Source organism: Girardinichthys multiradiatus, chromosome X, assembly GCF_021462225.1.
Source record: "Girardinichthys multiradiatus isolate DD_20200921_A chromosome X, DD_fGirMul_XY1, whole genome shotgun sequence".
NCBI lineage: Eukaryota > Metazoa > Chordata > Actinopteri > Cyprinodontiformes > Goodeidae > Girardinichthys > Girardinichthys multiradiatus.
The window spans coordinates 38,794,201-38,819,091 of NC_061817.1; the positions used below are offsets into that span (position 1 = coordinate 38,794,201).

Consider the following 24,891-nt stretch of genomic DNA (forward strand, 5'->3'; position numbering starts at 1 on the left):
TTGGTTCTTCTAGGACACAATAACTATGGAGCAGATTTTCTGACCTAAAACAGAACCCACTGGTCCATGTTAAGCATTCAGTTTCCTAAATAAAGATAAATAGATCTCATCTCAGACCCTGCAAACATCTCCTCCTCCTGCACCTCCTTCTCTCCCAGCCTCCTCCTCCTCCACCTCCTTCTCTCCCAGCCTCCTCCTCCTCCACCTCCTTCTCCACCAGCCTCCCTGAGCAGTTAACCTCTATACAGCCTCGTTAAGGATTCAGCTGAAACACACTGCTGCTCTGTGAAGACACATGAAGTCTCGGGGCAGGAAGTCAGGAGGGAGATGTTGTCGCTCAGCTGACGCTGCTGACCCATTTCATCACTGGAGGTCCTGGTTCCTGGATCCAGATCTGTTAAAAGCTGATGTGCCACACAGGAACCTCTTGTCTTTGTTAACATCTGTAACTCTTCAACAAGCTTTAACATCTCTGTGATACCTCCTCTCCTTCTCTGTAAGGATCCATAGCTAACAGTGAAAAACTGGACTCCAACAAAGTGGCAAAACAGCTAAAGCTCAGAGAAAACCCCTGGAAGACATTCAGAACCCCTGAAGGACAACTGAATGGTCTAGAGAACCCGTTCAAGTCAGCAGGAAAACAATCCACAGCCACACAGAGACAGAGACAGAGCTAGAAATGAGAGAAGCAGGAGAAGAACAGAGGGGGCATGAGGCCAACAGCCTGCAGCAAGCAGATGGATGTACTGAAGGAGGGAGGAGCACACACTGAGCAACAAGAACCACCTGACAGCACACAGAAAAACCTGTAAACAATGAGATCCAGAACCCACCCAACAGCTCACAGATACTCTGAAAACCTTGCAGTCACACATCAAACACACCCAAAGAGCCAGAGTCCCAGAAATGCAAACAAGCTGGAAGAAACTGCTGCAACACTTTCCTGCTGGATCCATCAACATTACGTTTTTCATTAGAAAGTGTTTTAAAGATCATCCATCCACTCATCCATCCACTCATCCATCCATCCACTCATCCATCCACTCATCCATCCACTCATCCATCCACTCATCCATCCACTCATCCATCCACTCATCCATCCACTCATCCATCCATCCACTCATCCATCCACTCATCCATCCACTCATCCATCCATCCACTCATCCATCCATCCACTCATCCATCCACTCATCCATCCATCCACTCATCCATCCATCCATCCATCCATCCACTCATCCATCCACTCATCCATCCACTCATCCATCCATCCACTCATCCATCCATCCACTCATCCATCCATCCATCCATCCACTCATCCATCCATCCATCCATCCACTCATCCATCCATCCATCCATCCACTCATCCATCCACTCATCCATCCATCCACTCATCCATCCACTCATCCATCCACTCATCCATCCATCCACTCATCCATCCATCCACTCATCCATCCATCCATCCATCCACTCATCCATCCATCCATCCATCCACTCATCCATCCATCCATCCATCCACTCATCCATCCACTCATCCATCCATCCACTCATCCATCCATCCATCCACTCATCCATCCATCCATCCATCCATCCATCCACTCATCCCTCCATCCACTCATCCATCCATCCATCCATCCACTCATCCATCCATCCATCCACTCATCCATCCATCCATCCATCCATCCATCCACTCATCCATCCATCCATCCATCTATCCACTCATCCATCCATCCACTCATCCATCCATCCATCCATCCATCCACTCATCCATCCATCCACTCATCCATCCATCCATCCATCCATCCATCCATCCATCCATCCACTCATCCATCCATCCATCCATCCACTCATCCATCCATCCACTCATCCATCCATCCATCCATCCATCCATCCATCCACTCATCCATCCATCCACTCATCCATCCATCCATCCATCCATCCATCCATCCACTCATCCATCCATCCATCCATCCACTCATCCATCCATCCACTCATCCATCCATCCATCCATCCATCCATCCATCCATCCATCCATCCATCCATCCATCCATCCATCCATCCATCCATCCATCCACTCATCCATCCATCCACTCATCCATCCATCCATCCATCCATCCACTCATCCATCCATCCACTCATCCATCCATCCATCCATCCATCCATCCATCCATCCACTCATCCATCCATCCACTCATCCATCCATCCATCCATCCATCCATCCATCCACTCATCCATCCATCCATCCATCCATCCATCCACTCATCCATCCATCCACTCATCCATCCATCCACTCATCCATCCATCCATCCATCCACTCATCCATCCATCCATCCACTCATCCATCCATCCATCCATCCACTCATCCATCCATCCATCCACTCATCCATCCATCCATCCATCCATCCACTCATCCATCCATCCATCCACTCATCCATCCATCCATCCATCCATCCACTCATCCATCCATCCATCCATCCATCCATCCACTCATCCATCCACTCATCCATCCATCCATCCATCCATCCATCCACTCATCCATCCACTCATCCATCCATCCATCCACTCATCCATCCATCCATCCATCCACTCATCCATCCATCCATCCACTCATCCATCCATCCATCCATCCATCCATCCATCCATCCACTCATCCCTCCATCCACTCATCCATCCATCCATCCATCCATCCACTCATCCATCCATCCATCCACTCATCCATCCATCCATCCATCCATCCATCCACTCATCCATCCATCCATCCACTCATCCATCCATCCATCCATCCATCCACTCATCCATCCATCCATCCATCCATCCATCCATCCATCCACTCATCCATCCATCCATCCACTCATCCATCCATCCATCCATCCACTCATCCATCCATCCATCCATCCATCCATCCATCATCCATCCCACATCATCATCATCCATCCATCCATCCATCCATCCATCCATCCACTCATCCCTCCATCCACTCATCCATCCATCCATCCATCCTCCATCCACTCATCCATCCATCCATCCATCCATCCATCCACTCATCCATCCACTCATCCATCCATCCACTCATCCATCCATCCATCCATCCATCCATCCATCCATCCACTCATCCATCCACTCACTCCATCCAATCCATCCATCCACTCATCCCATCCATCCTCCATCCATCCACTCATCCCTCCATCCACTCATCCATCCATCCATCCATCCACTCATCCATCCATCCATCCATCCATCCACTCATCCATCCACCATCCACTCATCCATCCATCCATCCACTCATCCATCCATCATCCACTCATCCATCCATCCATCCACTCATCCATCCATCCATCCACTCAATCCATCCATCCATCCATCCACTCATCCAGCATCCATCCATCCATCCATCCACTCATCCATCCATCCATCCACTCATCCATCCATCCATCCATCCATCCATCCATCCATCCACTCATCCCTCCTCTAGTTGCATATTCCTGAAGCGCTTCCCTAAGAAGGCGTTTTTGCAGCTTCCTTCCTAGACTCCTAAATCACCTCAGCTGGCTCCTTGAACCAGTGATCCAAGCCAATAGCCAATCTCCTCATCCTGTATCCAGCCATCCTGCAGAGGAAGCTTCTCTCAGCTTCTTCTCCCTGCTTCTCTCATTACCTACAGCTCAGGACCAGAGGAACCTTCATCAAGTGGTCAAATGAAAGCTTTGCAATTTATCCTCAGAATGAAAATGTGACATTGCTTTGAATGTGAAAGGTGACAAAAAGTGCTTAAAATGATGTCTACTGCTGTTGAAATGTGACTGAAACTTGTTGGTGTAGTTGAAGCTTTGAACCATGTCTTGTTTAGTGTAAACCTGTACAGAACATCCAGCTTTTTGAAGCTAAAGGAGGACCATGGCCAGTAATAAACCTTAAAGCGCGGTACCTGATGATGTACCTGACAGATCGGTACATCATCTACCTCACTGCAGACGCTGTACCTCTTGATCTGCCACTCTGCTCTACCACCACTAATGAAGCAGTAAGTTGAAGGTAGCCATCCATGATGTTTGGTGCTGGGAAACAGCTTCAGGCTTTCAGCTGCTGATCTTCAAACTGCTGGAAGTTACCACCCCATGAAGATTCAAGGAACACATTTTCTGCATAAAGCAGCATTGAAATGTGAGGACTCCTCTAAACAGAGGCTCTCCAGTTTGGCTTTGCACCCAGAAATTCTGTTCCTAAAAGTTCTGAACAGAATCTGAGACAAACAGCACTGACAGAGTTCAGAGCTCATCAGGAACCGGTGGGACTTATTATCAGCAGCATAGACCAAGCTATCAGTTTTAATAGTTCAGGATGGAAAAATCCTCCTCACCCAGGACTGAAACCAGAATATTCCTCCTGAATCTGAGGTTCACGCAGTCAGAGCTTACTGTCCTGATCTTCCAACAGTTGGAGAACAGCCACTGATAGTAAGAGATGGTTCTGTTGCTGTGGGATCCTCCTGGTTCAAACGTTCATGTTGGATTCATGTTTGGTTTTTATCTTCCTGTTATGTCATGTCCTGATTCTGTGGGTTCCTTTTTGGTTTCTCCTGCTCAGTTTGCTGAAGGATCTCATGAAGTTACTACAGGGGGACGTTTGCTGCTGCTCAGGATGGGTGGAGATGCTTTAACACCCCCTACACACACACACACACACACACACACACACAGTCTCTGCTGTTCTGAGACAAACACACAATGTTCCCAGCGCTCCGGCCGGCAGACCCAGAGGGATGGGACTGGTCTGACAGCGGCCAGGAGAAGACAAAGGACGAAGAGACGGAGGATGAAGAGGAGAGGATGAAGAGACAGAAAGATCAACAAACAGATGCTCTCACCTCTGAGTGCGTCTCCCTCTGACTGTTGTCATGGCACGTCACCCTCTCCTCCCTATGCCTCCGTGAGCAGCTGATGGACGAGGACCACGTCTCCCAGAGTTCTATGAGGTTTCTCTCGGATCTTCAGACAGTTTGAGGCTGTAGCATAGGATTCTGGGAGCTGGAGTCTCCTCCTGAGGGACTCTAGCGCTCAGCTGAAAGCTGCTTGCTGACGAATGAATGCTGTTTCACTGCTACTCAGCAGAACACTGCAGCCTGTTCCTGAAACAGCAGCTCCAAGGACAACAGCAGGAAGAGGAGGAGGAGCAGGGAAAGGATTGGATGGAGGAGACGGAGGGATGGACAAAGACAGCAGAGGATGATGTGACTAAAAAAAAACAAAACACAACAGATGATTTTTAGGCTTCGAGGCTGAAAACAGAAATATTTTATATAAATGATAGAAAATAGGAATAAATGACAGGAATCTATATCATATTTCCAGATTTGTGATCATTCCTTCTTTCCGGATCATTTCAGGTGCTGAAATTAGACTTTATATGAAGGGATTTAGCTGTTAATATGCATCAATGTTGAGTAGATAGTAAAATAAAGCTAATGATTGAGTTTTTTAGTTTATATACAGCTAGCAGAGATATGAACAGACTCAAACACAAACCTCTCTGCAGTGTCACCTTGTTTTCATCATCAAGATCTCTGTTGTTTTTTGTTGTAGCAGCGCCCCCTGCTGGTTGGACTCGTGCAGTACAGAAACGTAATCTATGGTGTTGATATTACTTACCAACTACACGGTGGCACAGCTGGTAGCACTGTTGCCTTACAGCAAGAAGGTCTGGGTTTCTAATCCCAACCTGGGGTCTTCTTGCATGGAGGTTGCTTGTTCTCCCAGTGCATGCATGGGTTTTCTCCTGGTACTCTGGCCTCCTCCTGCGGTCCAAAACATGGCTGTTAAGTTAATTGGTCTCTCTAAGTTACCCTCAGGTATGAATGTGTGCTTGGTTGTTTGCCCTGTGTGTGGACTGGAGACCTGTCCAGGATGTATCCTGCCTCTCACTCAATGACTGCTGGAGATAGGCATCAGCCTTCCAGTAACTCCAGTATATTCAGCCTGCTCTTCCACTGGTTCTCCAACACCTGAGTTTGTTTGCTTTGCATCAGAGTTCCTTAAACCTCCAGTAACTCTGTCTATTGTTCCTACAGGACCAAACAGAGCTCAGACCCAGTCGCTCCTGACCAGATGTTGGGTCCTGCTGGGTGTCTTCACCAAGTCTGCAAAATCAGAGAAGATTGTCCGTCCATCCATCAGCAACCTATAAAGCTATGACATCATCAACAAGGCTTGTTTATAGGCACAGTGATCTGAGTGTATGTAAACTTCTGATTTTGAAATAATAAAAATTATCTCTTGTTGTTCTTGTAGCAAATACGAATCATTTTGGAAATTCTAACTGACCTAAACCAGAGCCTTTCAACTCTGGAGGTGTCCAAACGACCTCCTGGTGAGATGAACAACCACAGCTGACTCCTCCTAATGTGGAGGAGCAGCAGCTCTGATTCTGTGCTTCATCTCCTCATCTTCAAGGCTCAGAGCAGCTGATTGTCTCCAGGATCTGGTTCTTTCAGGTATGATCTTGTTACCATATGAAATACTTTATGTATTTATTTTCTATTTCTAAGAGAATTATTCAAAAATATATAAATTAATACATTTACATAAATACAAAATAGGAATTTATATTGAGTCCTATGTTTAAAAGTAGTTCAATGCAGACAAATGCAAACACAAATACAATATTGCATCAAGAGGGATAAACTGAAAGTAGTTTTTACTGAAAAATAAGAAAACCACTGTTTGAACTATAAATAAATACTTTTATTTATTAATACATTTAAACTGTCTTTCAAATAAAAATCAAGAATTTATTCATATTTCTCCAGAGTTGAATCTAGATGTATTCCAGACATAAAGACAATATAAATAATCAAATATAAAAAAGATATTGAGATGCTTTTATTTAGAAATTCAGATGATTTTATTTTTGAAACATAAAGATAGAAATATCCAGGATTCAACCTGAGTTATGTGAGGTCATGAGAGGACATGTGGATGTGATGTCATCATTGACATCATCCCCCCCCGCTAGCTGAGCTCTGATCAGGCGTTCGACCTCAAACGTTTTCAGTGTTTCAGCTTCACATTTAAAACCTAATAAATATACACTAACAATATAACCCAACCCACAACCAACCAATAGTAATAAATACACCAATAAATAATACATATTATCAATAACTTAAAAAATAGCATAAATAATCTGCAGCTGATAAATAACAAAAATAAAAGCTCCTTTTGTTGACGGGAGCCATCAGGGCTTTCACAATAAAAGCCTCTCTGTTACCCTGATACCTCAAAAACATAAACAAATAAACTGGTCACGTTTTCTCAAAGAGATCTTGATACTTTCTCTTCCTGCAGTTGCTTTAGAACAAAAGTGTTTTAGTAAAGAAACCTTTACTGCAAAAGGCAGAAACAGGAAGTACCTGTTTCTCTGATGATAATTAAATTGAACAAGATAACCGTTTATATAAAAACATATCTTTTGGTGGTAGAGGAGTAAAAATGTGTTTCAGCACGCTGGCAGGTGGCAGCCTAATGTTCCTGTAGTCCTGAGATAAGGAGGAATAAACATCAGGAGAATAAATGTAAGATGTGGTTGATCTAATTGTTTCTGCTGTAATTAATGTTAGAATCTGATCCGTGTTTCAGCCTCAGGGGTTCGTAAACATTAACAGTCAGAAGATTATAAATCAAACTCTGCAGGTTGGTAGTTGTTCTGTCTGCAGCTTCACTGCGGTGAAACAAGATAAACAGCAGAAGAAGAGAGTTCATCTATGCGCTGAGCGGGTCCAGACCTGCAGGGTTCTGTCAGGCTCACAATAAGCTCTTTCTTCTTAACTTTAAGGTCAGTACACATTTCAACACATTTCTTCCTGCGGCAGCGCTCACATTCCTGCTGATCCCCAACTCATGAAGCAGCTCGACATGCCGAAACAGACACAGACCTTCAGGATTCTTCTGGATCTGATTCAGTGTGGAGATGAGCAGGTAAGAAGGAAGAGGACGTCATCCATCTTCATTCCTAGAAATATCTCAGCAGTTCATGGTCTGATAAACTGAAGCAGCTTTTAGGTTTTTAATGTGCAGCTACTGCAGAACAGAAACAAACTATGAGCTTTCTCTGTATCAGGTTCTCTGGATCCTTCAGTCTGTTCTGCTTTAGCCTTTAAAGAGTCCAATGAAAGAACACGCAGCAGATCATCAATAGCTGATCACTGAGCAGTAAAGATCCTCTCATATGATCTCAGCTGAGCTCTGATCCTGCAGATCTTTAAAGTCCACATCGTTACATCGTGTCATTCCTGGTGGGCGGGGCTTAGCATGTACCTGCAGGTCATGGCCTATAGGTGATGAGGACTTTGAAGGTACGGTTCAGGTCATGACAGAAGGAGCGCAGCTGAGTCAGCGTCATGTGGACCGCCACCTGGACACTGTAGCTGTCTTGGAGATGAGAATCCAGGTCCGAAATGGGGTTCTGATCCAAATAGTCTTCTCCGAGTTGTGCCTCTGTCAGCTGTAACAGACAGACAGCCAGTCAGACGCCTGATCACATGACCATTAGTCACACAGCTCACCTGACGAGAGGCTTTACCTTATTGATGTGGTTCAATAGGTCGCGTAGGTCCGCTTTTAAGTCCTCCAGACCACTCGTTCTGCTGGACAGAACCTCCAGTAGGTTCTGGTACATCTGAACACCTGCCAGCATTCGGCTCACACACATGTCCTGTAGGGGGCAACAAATAAAAACAGCACGTTACATGATCCTCCTAAACAATAAAAACACGTGACACCAACTAAGTGGTTTAGAAACCAATGAAGGTAGAAAAGACTGAAGATCCCTCAAACACCTCTAGAAACTTCTCAAGAACCTTGTGAAACAATCCTAACCTCATTATCCCCTAGCCAGACAGGAACCAAGGAAAAGACAGAGAACATTTCCACTAAAGGAAAGAAGGATCACCAGGAACTTCCCCACAGTCACTGAATCTACCATCAAGTAACCACGACAACAACTTTAATGACCCATTAAGCTTCTCCAAGTACCTTTAGGAGCTCCAGAAGGCCTTACAGAACCCTTACAGAACCCTTCTAAACAATACACATTTTGGAATCTAACTCTTGAATTAACTAACAACGTTCCAGAGTTAAATGTCTATAAAGGCTCAGAACCTCACAGAAGACTCAAAACAAGCCCTGAGTGAACCTCAAATTACTGTAAGTAAAACAAAGTCTGAAATGGGGCATTATGATCACCATAAGCACATGCTCAGGGATCTTAAAAGCTATCATAATGTAGAAACCCATGGGACCAGGCGTGAAGGCTCAAAAATCCATCTAAAACCTTTAGAACCATCTGAAGAACCTTGAAATAACATCATTGTCCCAAAGCTGACAGGAACAAGATGAAAAATAAATTCATAAAGATAGAAACAACCACTGAATAAACAACCAACTAAGCATGACAACACCTCTATGACCCTTACGGTTTTCTCTTTGTATCTCCAGGAACTCCATAAGTACTTTCAGAAATTCCCTAAACAAAAAACTAGTCACTAAAAACGGCTCCCTCTCTAAGTAACCAATGAAGGAGAACAGTCAACTGTCCTAATCCTGACTACCTTCAGGATAACTAAAACCTAATAAAATACTCAAACCAAGCCCTGAATGAGCCGCAAACCATTTGAAACTAAAAACTCCACAAAGGAACCACACAGAAACCGAACTATCACCAGAAGAATCCACTCAAGGACCCATAACAAACCCCAATGGACTAAGCATAAGAACTCAACAAGTAGTAAGCTCTAGAACCTTCTCAAAGATTTATGGAATCATTGTATCATTCAAAGTCCTGGAACTCTGTGGAAGTCAAAAAACATTCTTCCAAATAGTCCTAAGAACCACCTGAAATGTCCACAAACCCGGAAACTTTGAGCATACCACTTCAAAAGCAACAAGAAACCTGTCAAAACTACAACAAACCTCATTTAAGAGATGAAAACCCCTCAAAGACACGATAATAAGCCTAAACCTTCTTCTAAGAACCACTGAAAAAAAAGAAGCCCAGTAAATCATAAAAACTATCTCTATGGTTCTTTTAGAACCACGGAGAAGAAAAATACTGTCCAGTACCCAGCAAATCAGAACATCTCTTAAACACACAAAAAACTGTCTACATTTAACCCTACAACCCCATGAGGAAACCTTAAAACAGCCTAAACTTCCCTCCTGTAACACAAAACCAAAACCCTTCAGTCACAGTGGCAACCTCCTAAATCCATTAACCCTCCAAAAGACCCAACCCAGCCCCCCTGGACCCAGAAGACTGACCAGGGTGAAGTGTTCAGACAGCACTTTGAGGACGGGGGAGGAAGGGATCCCCATCGACACTCCCATCATCTGCAGGTTTGACATCTGACTCGAAGAATCGAGGCTGAAATCCTGAGGAGGACAGAACGGCGTTAAGAACCAAAGAAGAAGAAACTGCTGTGTGAAGACCAGCAGAACCAACCAAACACATGTTTACCTTGACCGTAGCAGTGTGCGCTGCAGAAATGTCCTTCAGGATTTTCTCACTGAGGGTCCTCGCCTCCACGGCTGTTTCTCTGAATGCAGGCGGCAAGTTGGATGGCAAGCCGACGGGAGCTGATTGGACTAAAGATGCACACAGCAAGTAGTGCAGCAAGATGGTGACTGGAGAAAGGAAACAAATCATCATTAATCAGAAAACAATATTTAACAGGAAGCATAAAGACGATACACTGAGCAACCGGAATCAACACTGTGGTCCTGCTGATTTAAAAATGGTTGGACCGTAAGTCTCCCTCATTTAGATTCATTCAGTTCAGACAGTTGGAGCGTAAGAACTTAAAAACCTATAAATCCCAGAAACAAAACTGAAAATGTGGAAGAAGCGCAGGAAAAGTCTGGAACTGAAGTTAAAATGCAACATTGTTTGACTTCATTTCAGGGTCTAAAATATTGAATTTCAGTCTATTTTCTGTTCAGTTAAATTGTCAAAATGTAGGCAGAAAACATGCATTTGTGTAGGAAGTGCAAACTCCAACATGCCTCCTGGATATCATGAAGGACGGAGCAAATTTGGATTTTAAGCAGGAAAATAATATTTCCTTTTTTATGTAACTGTTAGTATAACTTCCTACCAGATCTGGAACACATCTCAGAACTAGAACAACCAAAACATCAACCAACTTCCAACCAGAACTGCAGAACTGCAGCCCAGTTGTAAAGCAGTACCCCCAACGAGAACCCTGAGAGATCTCAGCAGGGTTCATGAAGCACAGGTGATGCTAGGCTGACCGTGTGTCTCCAGGACATCATGAGGAACAAAGTCCAGCCAAGTTCCCTCTGTGCAGATCTGATGACAGGCTGGTGGTTCTGGCTTGTGTTCCCAGAGGTCTCGTCTAAAGAACATCTATATTTAGATGTCTGTTAATCTTTAACTTTTAGACCAAATAAATCCAGATTTAAGTAGAAAACATCTGGGGACGTTTAGACATATTTCCACTCATAAATCTGTTTATTAATGCTAGTGTCAATAATATCAACAATGAACCACATTTAACACTTTCATTTTTACTTATTTCTTTGTTTTGGCACCACCAGCCTGTCATACCCGCCCTCCCGTCGTAGTCCAGAACCAGGACCTGGACCCCGTTCTCAGAACTCTGCGGCTGTCATGTGTCCCAGCTGTGGACCTACCTGTCCAGGTGTCCATGTCTATCAGGGCGGCCGTGCGTGTGCTTGTGTCAGTGTGTGTCCGCTGCGCAGCTCCGGAGCTTCTCTTTCAGCTTCCATTTGGATCAGTTTGGACCTTTTATCTGCGCTCTGCTCCGCCGCGGGGTTTCCCATTGACGGGGACCAGAGTCATGCCGCAAACCCGGAGTTACGAAGTCTCTGAAAACCTGAATGCGTCACCGCTGTCCAAACCGGGGGCGCGCAGCGCACACGGAGAACAGCGCGATCTGAGCCTGCTGGGCGGGGACTTGGCAGGTAAATCACGTGGCTGCGCACCTTTTGCAGTGGACTTTAAATCACTTCCCGGTGTTGACCTGGGATTGAGTGTGTTTACACACCAGTAACCAGCAGAGAGGTCACCTTCAGCTTCTCGGTCCTCCAGATCTTCACCATCTTATCTGCACTTGAAGATATCTGGACTCCTGGTTCCTAAACACCTTCACCTCTCATTCCAGACAGTAGTAGCGGCACCTGTAGAATATTTAAAGCCTCTAACTTGTGTCCCGCATCCTGGCAATATATCAGATTACTGATTTATTTTATCTTCTCATGCGGGTTTTATGATTCTGTAAAATCTGAATCTTCTGCAGAAATCCTCTATGAAACTCATCGTTTTTATTCAGAACAACATAAATAAATAAAAAACAAGTGAAAAAATGTTTTTACATAAGAAAAAGTAAAAAGAGTGAGAGCTCATTTGTTTGGTCTTTCTTTGCTCTCTTTCTAATTTCATAAATAAACTGGAATCATCCATCATCTCCTGTTAGTGCCTGTGTGGCTCAATGTGATGCAGAGGGAACATTATAGCTCCGTTCTCCATCTATGAAACATCTGACTGTCCTGCTAACATGAAGCTACAGATCGACTGCAGAAATCCTCCTGACTGCATGAACACTGTCCTGCAGGAGAGTCTTAGAGAAGGTGGCGGTTCCTCCATCACAAGTCTGGAAACACAAAGTCAGAGGTCACCTCACATGCTGTCAGGCTGCTGACCCTGATGAGGGTCAGGATGAGGGTCAGGATGAGGGTCAGGATGAGGGTCAGGAGGTGGCATCTGAGTGGAAACGTACAGAAGGTGCATATGAGTATTAACCTGGGTGTGTTTTCATTGTGTCAGTGTGCTTTGTCTTCCTGTGTGTCATCATGTGTGTGTCGCTCTTTAAGAAATCCTGGAAGCTTGTGAGTCAGCAGGAAACTTGGAGAGTCTCATTTCCTTATAGACTTTATTCCTGTCAGAGATCCGTTGATCCACCAATCCTGAGCCGGAGAAATCAAATTCCAGCGTTTCCTTCCTGTTGTATTGTGTTAGAATAAAAACTGCAGTTTGTGGTGTGAATCAGGTACTGGCATGTTGTAATCTCATTTTCTGGACAAGCTGATTCTGTTTGATTCGCACAGAGTTCTGTCATCATTTCATTATTTTCACAGGGATTCAGTTCTGCTCAATAAAAATGAACTGAGAAAATGTGACGTAGGAAACAATATTTCAGTTTGAGCTTCAGTTTCATTCCCGGCCTCATGGTTCTGCTGCTGCTTCATACAAAGTTGACCTTTCTAACCTTAATGTTCAGTGCTGGACCCGACGGTATTATTAGACTGTACGGGAAAGATTCGGTACAGCTAGAAAACAACTGGGCTGTTTGCAAAAAAGTTGTGAATTGGCTCGGAGTTCAATTCCTTTGTAGCAGAAGGTCCTTGGTCCGAATCCCGGCCTGAGGTCTTTGTGCAGAGTTATTAGTGCCTGTTCTCGTTATGAATGTGTTGGTTCTCTCTGGGTTCTCCTGCTTCCTCCCACAGTCCAAAACCATGACTGGTCCCTCTAAATTGTGCCCTAGGACTTAGCATGTCTCTGTGTTGTCCTCTGATGGACTGGAGACCTGCCCAGGGTCCTCTGCAGGAGCAGCACCATCCCACAATCCAAACACCTGATTGGTCCAGTTCAGCTTTAGGTTTCACAGCCAGTTCCTTTGGTGCAGAAGTTCTAAATGTTTTACTTCTGACTGCAGGTATTTCTTGAAAATCACAATTAGTACAGTCATAAAACCTAAAGTAGTTTCTTCTTCAACATTTCAGAGGTCACCTCCTCCACAAGCTGAAGCTCGTTGGGCTTTAGGATCCAAGGAGGAACCTATGAATCCAGTTTCCAGCTGGAGTCTGAGAGATTCTTCTGATTCCATCAAACTGGGATCAACATGTAGTTGTAAAGCTAACACAATGTTCTACTTTGATCACTGATTAAATATAAATGCAGTATTTAAAATAATTTATTAAAGAATAAATGAGTTCAACAGGAAATCAAACAGAAGCTGCTGGAGACCAAAATGCTTCAACTTATATTACACTGGTTTTAAGATGTTTATCCAGAAAGAATCTGTCAGTTTGATGTTTAAAGATTGTTCTAACTGTAACCATTTAGAAACAGGAGGAACGATGGGTTCCTCGGTGCATAAATGGTGCTAAAAAATAAAGCTTTTCTTCACTGGCTCCTTGTTAAATACAGAAAAACTCTCCTTACAGGTAAAGTTCTGAATTACCAAGATCGATCAAACATCAGAGGTCTGATTGTTCCACATGTTTCCAACTGGACCTTTCCTTCTCAGACTGCAGGTTCACTGAAGGCTCCTTGAGGTTCATGTAGAACTGACCCTGAATGATCTCCCTGGAGGAGGGATTGCTGCAGTTACCTGAAGCAATCAGCTGTGTTGGAGTCATTGTTGTCTAAAATATGGTGTTCCTCAAGGTTCAATTATAGGTCTCACACTTCTTCTGCTACCAGTAGGTGATGTCATCAGGAGACAGTATGTACGCAATACACTGTTGTCTCCTGGTGGCCGGAGACACATTGGTGCCCTTTTTACGATCATCATAATGGTGGTCCTCCATTTTGATTCCTCATGAGGTATGTGTTGGGACCAAGAGCTTTCATGCAGTGGGCAGAAGGTCATTGTTGGTGACTTCAGATTGATCAGTTTTGGAGGATCTCATCTTTTGACGGGAGCACCAGCAGGCCAGAGGTCATCATCGACTAGCGCAGCACCAGCCTGGACAACCAGGTCAGCCAATCGGTTGAAGAATCTTCCCAGCTCTTAAGGTCGCTGTGGCACTTTTGATGTTAGCTGTGAGTATGGAACGTGTTTTAGGAGACCTTAGATGGGACAGCTTCTAGATATTCAGCTCAATAACGCTTTTTTACAACAGATTTATAGACAAACCCCAACGTGAACATCTGGCCCTTACAGTAAACCCTTCAGACCAAGTGAAAAACCTGGATATTCTGTAGAACTTTCCCAGAGAACCATTTCTTTCTCAGTCCACAGCAGAAGCTAAGATCACCTTTACATCCTGAGCAGATCACCAATGTTCTCCTACCTGGTCTTTCAGCTCCACTGCAGTAGCTGCAACGTTCAGCAGCAGGAATGCTGACAAGGACCAGAAAGGGAGAACATCACTGATCATAAAGTCTCTGAATTCAAGGTGATTTTATTGTATCCTGGTCAGCTTTTTCTCCCACAGGTCTTCTGTCGGCACCTGGAGCTCCCGGCGGAGCTCCAGGTGAAGCTCTTCTGAGCATGCTCAGTAAAAACACCAGCATAGTAAACAAAGACAAGATTTATTGGTTTCAGAAACAAACAGCAGCAGAGTTTAAAGCTGCAACACAGGGAACAGGGGAAACAGGGAGCATTGTGGGTAATAAGTGATCTGTTAACACACTACCACTTCCTGTTTGAACAGGAAGTCCGTGGAGAGACTCATGGGAAGCTGTCGTCATCGTCTTCAGCCATCTCTTTGGCGAACTCCAGATCCTGCTGCTCCCGTTCCCGACGCTCCTGAATGCACCACAAAGAGAGACAGAGACAGGCTGTTCTGGATGGATTTTTTTCTAACATTAATCTCAGGTTAACGGTTCTGATCCAGCCTGTCTGTTTCGGTTCAGTTTATCCGTCTACTGCCGATTTATTAAAACATTTATTAAAACAGACTTATGTGCTTCCACTGCATGACGCAGGGGAGTTTTCTCTGGGCCCTGAAAGAACCGCTCCAAATCAAGGTACCAGAGGAGCAATTTACACTAGAAAACAGCCCTGGTAGAGAGCTACATCTTTTAGCAGAGGGAAGGTTGTACTGGTTGAATATTCCCAGTATTTAGTTTCAATCAGCTCCCAGTTTAAACTCCTCTGGCTTTAAATGGTCCAATAGAATCGCTAAAGTTGGACATCTGTGTTTACATTCATAAAGTTGGAAATATTCATTTTAAAGAATAAATGAAACACATTTCTTCTTTTTTCAGTATCTGTGGAGCAGACAGATGATTTTAACTGTTAATATGAAATATTTTACAGCGTTTATGCTCTAGAGAAACAAACTTAAACCATCACACTGGATCAGTGCCTGCTGTGTGTGCTTGGCTCTTCTCTAGGACGAATCACTCAGACCTCGTTATAATCTGGGAATGTTGGTTGCCTCTGACTCTGCAGTAACATGTTTTAGGAGGCCCTGTGATGGTATGGCCTTAGATCATGGCAGCTTGGCTGGATCTGCAACGTTTTACCTCCTGATGTTGGAAATAATCTCAGTTCATGTCTGTGTGGAAGTTAAATTCCCATCCATTCAGCAAAAGGTTGTCCTCACTGCTGAAGGTCTAATCTGATCCGTCCCTGAGCCCATCTGAGGAGAACTTTATTCCTTCTTCAGATGATAAGTGAAGCTCAGTCTGTTCTGCTGCTGCTGTTCTCAAACATCTTGAAGCATCTGAAGAAACTGCCTGAAACTGTGTGTGTGTGTGTGTGTGTGTGTTACCTCTGCTGATTCCAGGTCCTTGTTGTATGCTTTAGGAGGAAACCTCATGGCCTGCAGGGGGAGACACAGAGTCAGGTCATGAAGCTGCAGCTGATCAGTCCAACCAGTTAAGTGGTTTAAGGTAAACCAGTTAAAGGAAACATGAGCTCCTTTGTTCTTCATACAGATGTGACGTTTCTTCTCTCCATGACAGTGAACCTACAGCCAACCTTCAGAGCGTAGTTGTTATCTTTAGGAACATCTGAACATTGATCCGTTACCTTCACAGACATGTTGTGGACGTCCAGGCAGAAGGAGATCCTCTGATGGAACGCCAGCTGAGGCTCTCTGGTCCCATAGATGTCTATGGTCTCCTTTGATTGAACGAAGCCCTTCTCATGGTTGATGATGGCCTCTATCACGCCGTCACGGATTGCCTGCACAGTACGGTCAGATTAGGCTCCGCCCACTGATATCAGTCTGACATCAGTTATTGACATCCTGGTTACCTTGGCAACGATGAACTCTGCGTCCTCGGGACTGTCGAGCTGCAGCTTCTGAGCGATGTCGGCCAGAGAGATCCGAGAGTATGACAGGCTGATCATCCGAACGCCTGAACACACACACACACACACACATTAAGGCTACAGCTGTGATTGGCTGAGAACAGCTGAGGCCCGTGATTGGCTCACCGGTCTTGATGACGTTGTGTCGCAGGCGGATGATAAGTGTGTACGTCCCGTCAGCCTGGAACTTTTCGCCAAACTGCTCCAAGACCTGGTTAAACTTGGCCAGGTTCCCGGTTCTCACCGCTGAGGGGGATGCACGTGCACACACACACGCACAAACACACACACACACACACACACACACACACACACCGTCAGTCAGGAGTTGACGCAAACCTCCTAAATATGGAATAAAATTGTTTCTTTGCTTACATTGTGAATAAATGCTAAGACATAAAACATTTCTTTCTGTGGTCATCTGGTTTTATTTTGAAAAGTCAGTATTTCTGGACCCTTCTACCTGGTACCCCCTGTTTAGTTCAGGAGCGCTGGAAATCAGAAGTCCAGAACCATTTAAAGGGCTCAGATATATGTTCTTATTTTGTCCCACACTGATGTAATAATCTGTACAATAACCGGAACCACCCGGTTTTAGAGCCTGGTGTCCTGCAGTGATCAGCTGTGGTTCTGATGGAGAACTGAAACCAGCATGTGTGGACACTGACCCTGGGTCAGCAGGAAGTACGGCATCAGGGAGCGTTTGAGTGACGGCTGTCTGAACTGCAGCCTGTCAGGAATCTCTCCGAGCAGCAGCTCCACCACAATCAGCAGCTTGTGAACCTGAACACACAAACACAGAACGGCCCGTCAGAACCCAAACAGAACTTCACATCTTCCTGCTCAGGAAGCAGGAAAAAGCTGAACCTGAGGTCATCAGGTCCAGGTTTTTAGTCTACACACTGAACTGATCCAGCCATTAAACATGCATCAACAGCTCCCCTTCTGGTCAAACAGGGGAAGGCAGCTTAATTTTTCCGATGAGGAAAACTTCACTAAATCAGAACATCTGGGAGCTAGAACACGAGCTAGAATTTTATGATTTAAGGAACCCGACTTTTTACTGACAAGGACTTTTATAGTGACAGTCCTGGAGAGACCGGACCAGTCTCTGCAGCCTCTGGTCCACTCAGCCAGGAATCAGCTCTTTAATCTGCTGTAGACAACATCATGGTTCTGGCAGGTTCTGAACATGTTTTAATCACACAACCCTGGAACAAAACCCTCGACTCCAAGATCTCATCATGGACCCAAAACTGTTTTCAAGACTTTCATTTTAACAAAAGCAGAAACAGTAACCCACCACCTGACCCAACAGAACTTTAGCTTAGAAAAGGACAAAAGGTGTGTGTGTGTGTGTGTGTGTGTGCATACAGTCTGCTTGAAGCCCACTGCAGTGTGCTGCGGAGCTTTCCTCAGAGCGTTGGTCAGAGTCCTGCGAGCTTCCGTATATTCCAGCTGGATGGCCTTGATCCGACCTGCAGAGGTCACATGACAGACACAGGTGAGCCCTCTGCAGCCCGCCTCTCCTCCCACACCCTCCCCCACGGATGAGCTCCCCACCTGTGTAGTAGAGGTATCTGGCCCACTCGTTGTTGTTGGCGAGCTCGGGGAACACGGACTTGGACACGAGCTTCTCGGCCTGGTCGTACAGGTTGAAGTGAAGGTAGTTCCTCAGCAGCAGGTTGAGCAGCACGGCCTGACCGTCGGCGTCGCGGCGCAGCGTCGCCGTGCGCAGCCGGGTGTGCAGGAAGCTGAGCGGGACCAGACAGCGAGAGAGGTCATGTGATTTAGTTTGAAATGGAGAGCATCCCCCAGCGATCTTCACACGTTAGAACATTTCAAAGCTTTCCAGCATCTCATTCTGTGATTTTAGCATTTTTAGGAGATTCTGTGAATTGGACTCCAATGTAAAAATCTTGAACCTGCTTGAACAGTAGTTGGGTCTCAACATGTCGGGTCCAAATAATAAAGCAGGAAGACTTTCTAGATCGGCTTCATTTCTTAATCTGCAGCTTCTAGACTAGTCAAAGCGTTCCAGACTAAATGCAGATTCTTTAAAACATAGTTGGTCATTGTCTGTGTCTTTAGGTTGTTTGTAAAGATTTGTTAGGAAGTTTTAGTTCTCCGTTGGCATTTTAGACCCAGTTTAAGAACTACGGGTCCAGCTCAACCTGAATGTGAAGTTTTCTGATGACCAAACAGGGAGTGAAAGGGTGGGGAAATGTTCAAATCAAAAGGTAAGAATCTTATTAATTAACATGAATTCTTCTGAAATCCAAACATTTCTCTAAAAGTTTTCATTTTTTTATATATATCTAGACCTGGAAAATGATCAAAGCAGATTTTATATTTTTCAAACCTCCAGAGGAACCTTTTACAGCAGAAGAGATGCTTCATTTTAAAAACACAGACTCAGTCACCTTCCCTCCCATGGAGCAGAAGAACCTTTTATATTCAAATGAGACGACGGTGCACTAACTTAAAGATAAATGAGGTTGGTGCTACAGAAATAAGGAGTTTTAGTTTGTTAGTTTAAGAAAGTGTAGCGAGGATCAACAGAAGCTTTAGACCAGGTGTCTCCAACTCCAGTCCTGAAGAGCTTCCATCCCTCAGCGTTTAGATGCACCTCTGCTCCAACACACCTGCATTCCCTCATCAGCATTCAGCTCTGCAGAGACACACCTGTGTTTCAGGTGTTGGAGAAGAGAGGAGTCTAAAAGCTGCAGGATGGAAGCTCTCCTGGAACGGACCCGGTAGACTCGTCAGTTCAGGGGCAGAATTTAGAGCCAAAACATGGAGCAGAGACGTGAGCATTGCTCCACCAGCTCATATAGTACTCTGTCTGTGTGTGTGTGTGTGTGTGTGTGTGTGTTTACCCGCGGATGGTATCGAGCTGGTTCTGGAACTCGTACACTCGGGCGTGATAATAATAACATTTAGCGACAACCAGGTCCAGAGCTCTGCGGTTCTTCGAGCTCACCTTCTGCATCAGCTCGTCAGAAACTTTCTGAGCCTGAAACCAGAAGAACAGCAGCAGCAGAGTCAGGGTCACGTACACCAATGACTGTTCCAGCCAGAGAAACCATCAGGATCAGCTCGGTCTGGTCCGGACCCTGAGGTTCTGGTCCAGCAGGGGGACACATTATAGCTGTAATAAATCCAGGTGATTCCCTCCCTCAGGATACGAAGACAGAACTCTGCTTCCAGAACAAACATCTACAGCCTTCCTGAACGTGTAACATCTCTGATAAGCGCCACCTTCAGTATACGAGAAGAACTGCAAAAACAGATGAATGACGTCTGATCATATGCATCCTCTCAGCTTCACAGAACTACTTGAATGAAACCAGTAACCAGGTCCAGCTTCTCACTGACCAGCAGGGACCTCTAGTCAATCTACACTTGTTCCTGGTCCAGACTCTGTCAACTTAAACACAAGCACTCGTATATGACTCTTTAAAACTCAAATCTTATCTTTTCTAAATGAAGTGAAGAAATGATTAAAACATAATCTTCTTTAAAGTTCTGCTCTACTGACAACAAATGCATAAATCAACATCCTGGAGAAGTTGGATTCCTATTCTAGAAGACATGGACCAAACCTAGAACAGCAGATATAGTAGCTACTGTAACGTATGGCAGAGGAACACACGAGGAGCAGGGAGGTGGAGAACCTGGACAAACGTCATAAATGTACTCGTAAAAATGAGCTCAGTTCCCCCGCCTGCTGCGCCGCTAGCTGAGCTCCATCATGGGAGCTAGAACATCTCCAGGATTAAAGGACTAATGTCTCAGCAGGACCTTGAAAAACTAATTCATGCGTTCATCTTTAGTAGAATTGATTACTGCAACGGTGTCTTCACAGGTCTGCCTAAAAAGTGGATCAGACAGCTGCAGTTGATCCAGAACGCTGCTGCCCGGATCCTCACTAGAACTAAGAAAGTGGAGAACATCGGCCCGGTTCTAAAGTCCCTACACTGGCTCCCTGTAGCTCAAAGAATAGACTTTAAAATACTTCTGTTAGTCTATAAATCACTGAATGGCTTAGCATCAAAATACATTACAGACTTGTTGTCAGTGTATCAACCATCCAGACCTCTCAGGTCTTCTGGCTCAAATCTACTCTGCAGAACCAGAACCAGAACCAAACATGGAGAAGCAGCTTTTAGTTCTTATGCTCCACTAATCTGGAATAAACTCCCAGAAAACTGGAAAAACCCTAAATTACTTTAAATAAAGATTAAAAACTTGTTTAGAGCGGCCTTTGACTGGGCCATTTTAACTTTATTAGTTAAGTTTTCAGTCAGTTCCTTTCATTTTCTTATCAATCTTTCTATTCTCTTTACTTTTGAATTACCTTTATGTGACTGTAATGTACTTTGACTAATATGTTTCTTATTTTTTCCTTCATGTGAAGCACTTTGAATCGTCTCGCTACTAAATAAATAAACCTGCCTTGCCTAAAAAGCAACCAAGGTTCATTTCACAGTTAAACATATTAAACAACAAATAAGTTGAACTCACAAGTTCAGAGAAACGTTCTGTAGCGGGTTCTGTGGACGACAGACTTACATAGCCAACAGGGGTTCGGATCACATACCCGACCAGACCAGTAGATGCAGCTTCTCGAGAATCACCACGGTATGAAAATTCAACAAGTCAACTCGGTTCATCAGAACTCCGACCTGCATCTCTAACAGTTTCTGCTATCCATGTTACTGGGCCGGCAGCGGCTCGTTACACATGAAGGGCACCAGAATGTTTTTAATGAAGTTCTATTACAAGTAATGAACTGCAGCCAATCTGGGCAGCACCAGATCCCCGACTCGCTCATCCGTACAGGTCTCTTCCTCCTGGAGTTAAAATGTGTGCAGACAGACGGAGTTTATGGTCATATGTTCTCCTTAGTGAGGAATCAAACGTTTTTCATCACAACAAAAGGAAAACTTTAAACAAGAAGACCTTGGACCAGACATGGAGATCATGCCTGGATGGTACCTGAAGCAGGACTCAAATATTCTACTAAACCAGAACTATAATAAGGATTCATGGACTGGGTCCACCAGTAAGTTCAGAAACGTTCCTAATTAAACCAACAGTAAGATCTGCCGACTGATGGAAGTCAGGTATTGGGACAGTAACAGTGTGTGGTTCCTACCTCTGTGTATCTCTTGCTGTTGGTCAGGTGGATCACCAGCAGCAGCTGGAGATACGTCTCCACCTCTGGAAGAAGAGGAGCTGATGCCGCTTTCCCCGTCCTTGGACGGAACTGGATGTCTCCGTCCGCCATCTCCATGGGCTGAGACACACAGAGAGGACAGCTCAATTAAAAACCCGATTGGTTCAGTTTCTCCTGAAAGGACCACGGGCATCCGTGTTTAAACCAATGAAAACCAGAGCTGCTGCTTCTGATTACCTCCTCCAAGAAGCCCACCAGGAAGTCTCTAGTGGTGGCATTGCTGGTGAAGAATCCAGTGAGGGCTTTGTGGAGCACGTTGGTATTAAGGCGGCGACTGGTGGACGGCAGCGCTCGCAGGGCGCGCAGGACGAAGCGAGGCTCCTTTCCTGACACGGCCTTCTCAATCTGCTTCACATGCTCCTTGATGTCTGAGGAGGAGATGAAGATGAGGGAGGAGTTCAGAAGATCACTGACAATTTCACACATTCTAAAAGAGCAGTTAACCCCTACATCTACTGATCTTCGTCTCATCTGATGAATACTAACTGTCATATACAAGAAGATCCAGATGTTTCAGCTCAAACTGATGGAGGTTCAGCAGAATTTATTATAGCCAAGAAGCTGATCTATGATGACCTCATGTTTCAATCCACAAAGTATTGGAAATGTTTAAACTGACAAATCCCTCTGCTGAGGAGACGAAGGTCCTCAGGAGATCAGAGACCTCTCATGAAGACCTTCTTCCACTCAGCTGTTGAGATTTAGCACAGCATCTGTACCTGCAGTCTGTATGTGTGTCCAGATCTTTGCAGCAGGAACAATGTGGATCTCACCATTGATTGGACCAAAAAAAACATTATTCCATTCCATTTTACATTTTAACCTCTGACCTTTGACTCGTCCAGCCTGTGTTTCAGTCTGCAGAGACGGTTTGGAGACTGGAGAAGGTGGAACCTGAGCTGAAGGGGACACTACAAAAAGACCATTATAACTGTCTTAAACTGGTCCAATCTGGAGTGCCTGTCTAAACAGAACACCAACGGTTCTAAATAAAAGTATAAACTCCCAGACTGGGTGGACTGGTTGCAAAAAATATGATTTATGTTTAGAACCTGACAACATTTCTGGGCTGATTTGAAGCAACATTCACAGACAAGTCAATCAGTTTGGTGATGATGCATCTCTGCTGTCTCACTGTTTACGAGTTCGGTTCCGATAGGGACAGGCGTCAGGCCAGAGCCTGGTTCTGGTTCTGGACATGTTCTGATCTGTTTCACAACAGATACACAAGATAAACCGCATTTTGATTTTTTTTTTTTTTTTTTACGCCATTTTCTTTCGACGTACGACACCTAGCAGTACTTAGTTTCATGCTAACGGGCTAAGGCTAACAGGTTGTTTTTTCTGGTTGGAAGAGTCCAGAACCACACTGACTTCCGTTCTGGACCCCCCACCCCCGTCTCTACCCGAACACCAAACCCGGGCTTACCCTCCAGTGTAAGGCTGTCCTGCTCTTTAGGCTGCTTAGCCGCGTTAGCAGCCTCCTCCTCCGGCATCTCCACGTCCTGCTGCTCCTGGGCCGTCTTCGCCTCCTTCGGTTCTTTGGGCTCCTTGCTGGACTTGTCCCGGCCGCCCGCCTTTTCTCTCCGCTTAGACCCTGTCTCCCTCATGCTATGTTTTGACCGAACTGTGGGGTTCTGACGGGTTCAATAATCGGAGCAGCTGAAGCTGATCCTCACAATGACTGGACAGTATTCACTCTGCAGGCAGGAGCAGCTGATAGAGGAGAGAACAGAGCAGGCAGAGACAGTCGATCACAGATGACTCAATCCTGCTCCGCTCGGAGCAACAGAACCGGAAACGGCGTGAACCAGAACCGGAATAACCCAGAACCACAAGAAGAGGGGAAATTCAAATGTGTGACAAAATCACCCAGTCAAAAAATAAAGTTTAAATACATAAAAAGTTTAAGATTTGTGTTTGGGATGATTAATTTTAATCCCTCAGATCAGAAACGCAATAAAAATAATTACGCTCTTTATTTTTAACTCCTAAAGTTTAAACGTACACAGTTTTAAACCTTTAAATGATGTCATTATCATGAGTGATCCACACCCTAATTAACTGTATAACAACAATAATAATAATAGCTTAGTAATAATTCTTTATTTAAAAATAACCTTTTCAACAGTTGTTTTTTAAGTTCTTTACAGAAAGATAAAGACAGTGCTATAAAATACAAACAACTGCGGCAATAAAAAACAAAGTAAATATAAACCTTAAATAAATAGTGCATTTCAAAACCGTTTTTAAAACAGGATGAAAGACTCATCAGCTCATTAAAGTCTGAGGGAGGACGTTCCAGAGATCTTGGCCATAAGGACCAAAGTAGAAGCTTTTCTGTCTTCTGAATAAATGAATTAAAGAAGGTGCTTCTAGCAGCTTTCGGGCTGGTTTCTGATCTCTGATGTTAACTGATCTCTTTCGCTCATATTTACCATTTTTTATAATTAATACAGCACAAACATATTTGTGCAGGATGGATTCAACTGAGACCTCCTTTTAAATAATTTAAAGGCTGACTTCAGAAGTAACAGAGGTTCGACCTGTTTAAAGATGCACCCAACCCACC

The 24,891-nt window shown here is 44.6% G+C and overlaps 3 protein-coding genes across 9 annotated transcripts in view; all 3 read right to left on the reverse strand.

The window, feature by feature from the left end:
- The window catches only part of LOC124862445 (sterile alpha motif domain-containing protein 14-like), a 14,600-nt gene extending 9,510 nt beyond the window's left edge, over positions 1-5,090 (reverse strand). The window contains exons 1-2 of one of the 6 annotated variants that reach the window (XM_047356347.1): positions 206-684; positions 1-174 (exon numbers count right to left, since the gene is read on the reverse strand). The exon at positions 1-174 is cut by the window's left edge and continues 322 nt beyond it. The gene's annotated coding sequence lies outside the window, so the exon portion shown is untranslated. Of the gene's footprint in view, positions 685-4,861 lie in introns of those variants that run through there. The other 5 variants (XM_047356348.1, XM_047356350.1, XM_047356351.1 and 2 more) reach the window with 5 other exon arrangements.
- Positions 5,091-6,857: 1,767 nt separating this feature from the next.
- Positions 6,858-13,710, reverse strand: LOC124862583 (granulocyte colony-stimulating factor-like). The gene is made up of 5 exons (XM_047356571.1): positions 11,700-13,710; positions 10,504-10,670; positions 10,308-10,418; positions 8,572-8,703; positions 6,858-8,493 (listed from the first exon to the last, which is right to left on the reverse strand). The coding sequence occupies exons 1-5, from the start codon at positions 11,713-11,715 to the stop codon at positions 8,314-8,316; spliced, it is 606 nt and encodes a 201-aa protein (XP_047212527.1). The 5' UTR covers positions 11,716-13,710; the 3' UTR covers positions 6,858-8,313.
- A 1,616-nt stretch (positions 13,711-15,326) lies between these two features.
- Positions 15,327-24,061, reverse strand: LOC124863556 (26S proteasome non-ATPase regulatory subunit 3-like). Of its 2 annotated transcripts, XM_047357976.1 has the most exons (13): positions 23,749-24,061; positions 23,150-23,230; positions 22,497-22,687; positions 22,239-22,379; positions 19,957-20,093; positions 18,641-18,831; positions 18,452-18,555; positions 17,746-17,860; positions 17,204-17,323; positions 17,021-17,124; positions 16,793-16,948; positions 16,533-16,583; positions 15,327-15,562 (listed from the first exon to the last, which is right to left on the reverse strand). In XM_047357976.1, exons 1-13 carry the CDS (start codon positions 23,927-23,929, stop codon positions 15,485-15,487), a joined length of 1,650 nt encoding a protein of 549 aa, XP_047213932.1. In that variant the 5' UTR covers positions 23,930-24,061; the 3' UTR covers positions 15,327-15,484. The 2 variants fall into 2 exon arrangements, with proteins under 2 accessions (XP_047213932.1, XP_047213933.1); XM_047357977.1 differs by lacking the exon at positions 23,150-23,230 and having other exon boundaries at positions 23,749-24,058.
- Between the last annotated feature and the right edge of the window lie 830 nt (positions 24,062-24,891).

Excerpts from the sequence above, each read along its gene's own strand:
- LOC124863556 (XM_047357976.1), bottom strand. The coding sequence starts at position 23,929 with ATGAGGGAGACAGGGTCTAAGCGGAGAGAAAAGGCGGGCGGCCGGGAC. Across the intron at positions 23,231-23,748 it reads GGACAGCCTTACACTGGAGG|TGTCCCCTTCAGCTCAGGTT; the intron begins GTAAGCCCGGGT and ends GTCTTTTTGTAG. Across the intron at positions 17,125-17,203 it reads ACACAACGTCATCAAGACCG|GCGTTCGGATGATCAGCCTG; the intron begins GTGAGCCAATCA and ends GTGTGTGTTCAG.
- LOC124862583 (XM_047356571.1), bottom strand. Across the intron at positions 10,419-10,503 it reads CGCACACTGCTACGGTCAAG|GATTTCAGCCTCGATTCTTC; the intron begins GTAAACATGTGT and ends TGTCCTCCTCAG. Across the intron at positions 8,704-10,307 it reads TGTCTGAACACTTCACCCTG|GACATGTGTGTGAGCCGAAT; the intron begins GTCAGTCTTCTG and ends TGCCCCCTACAG.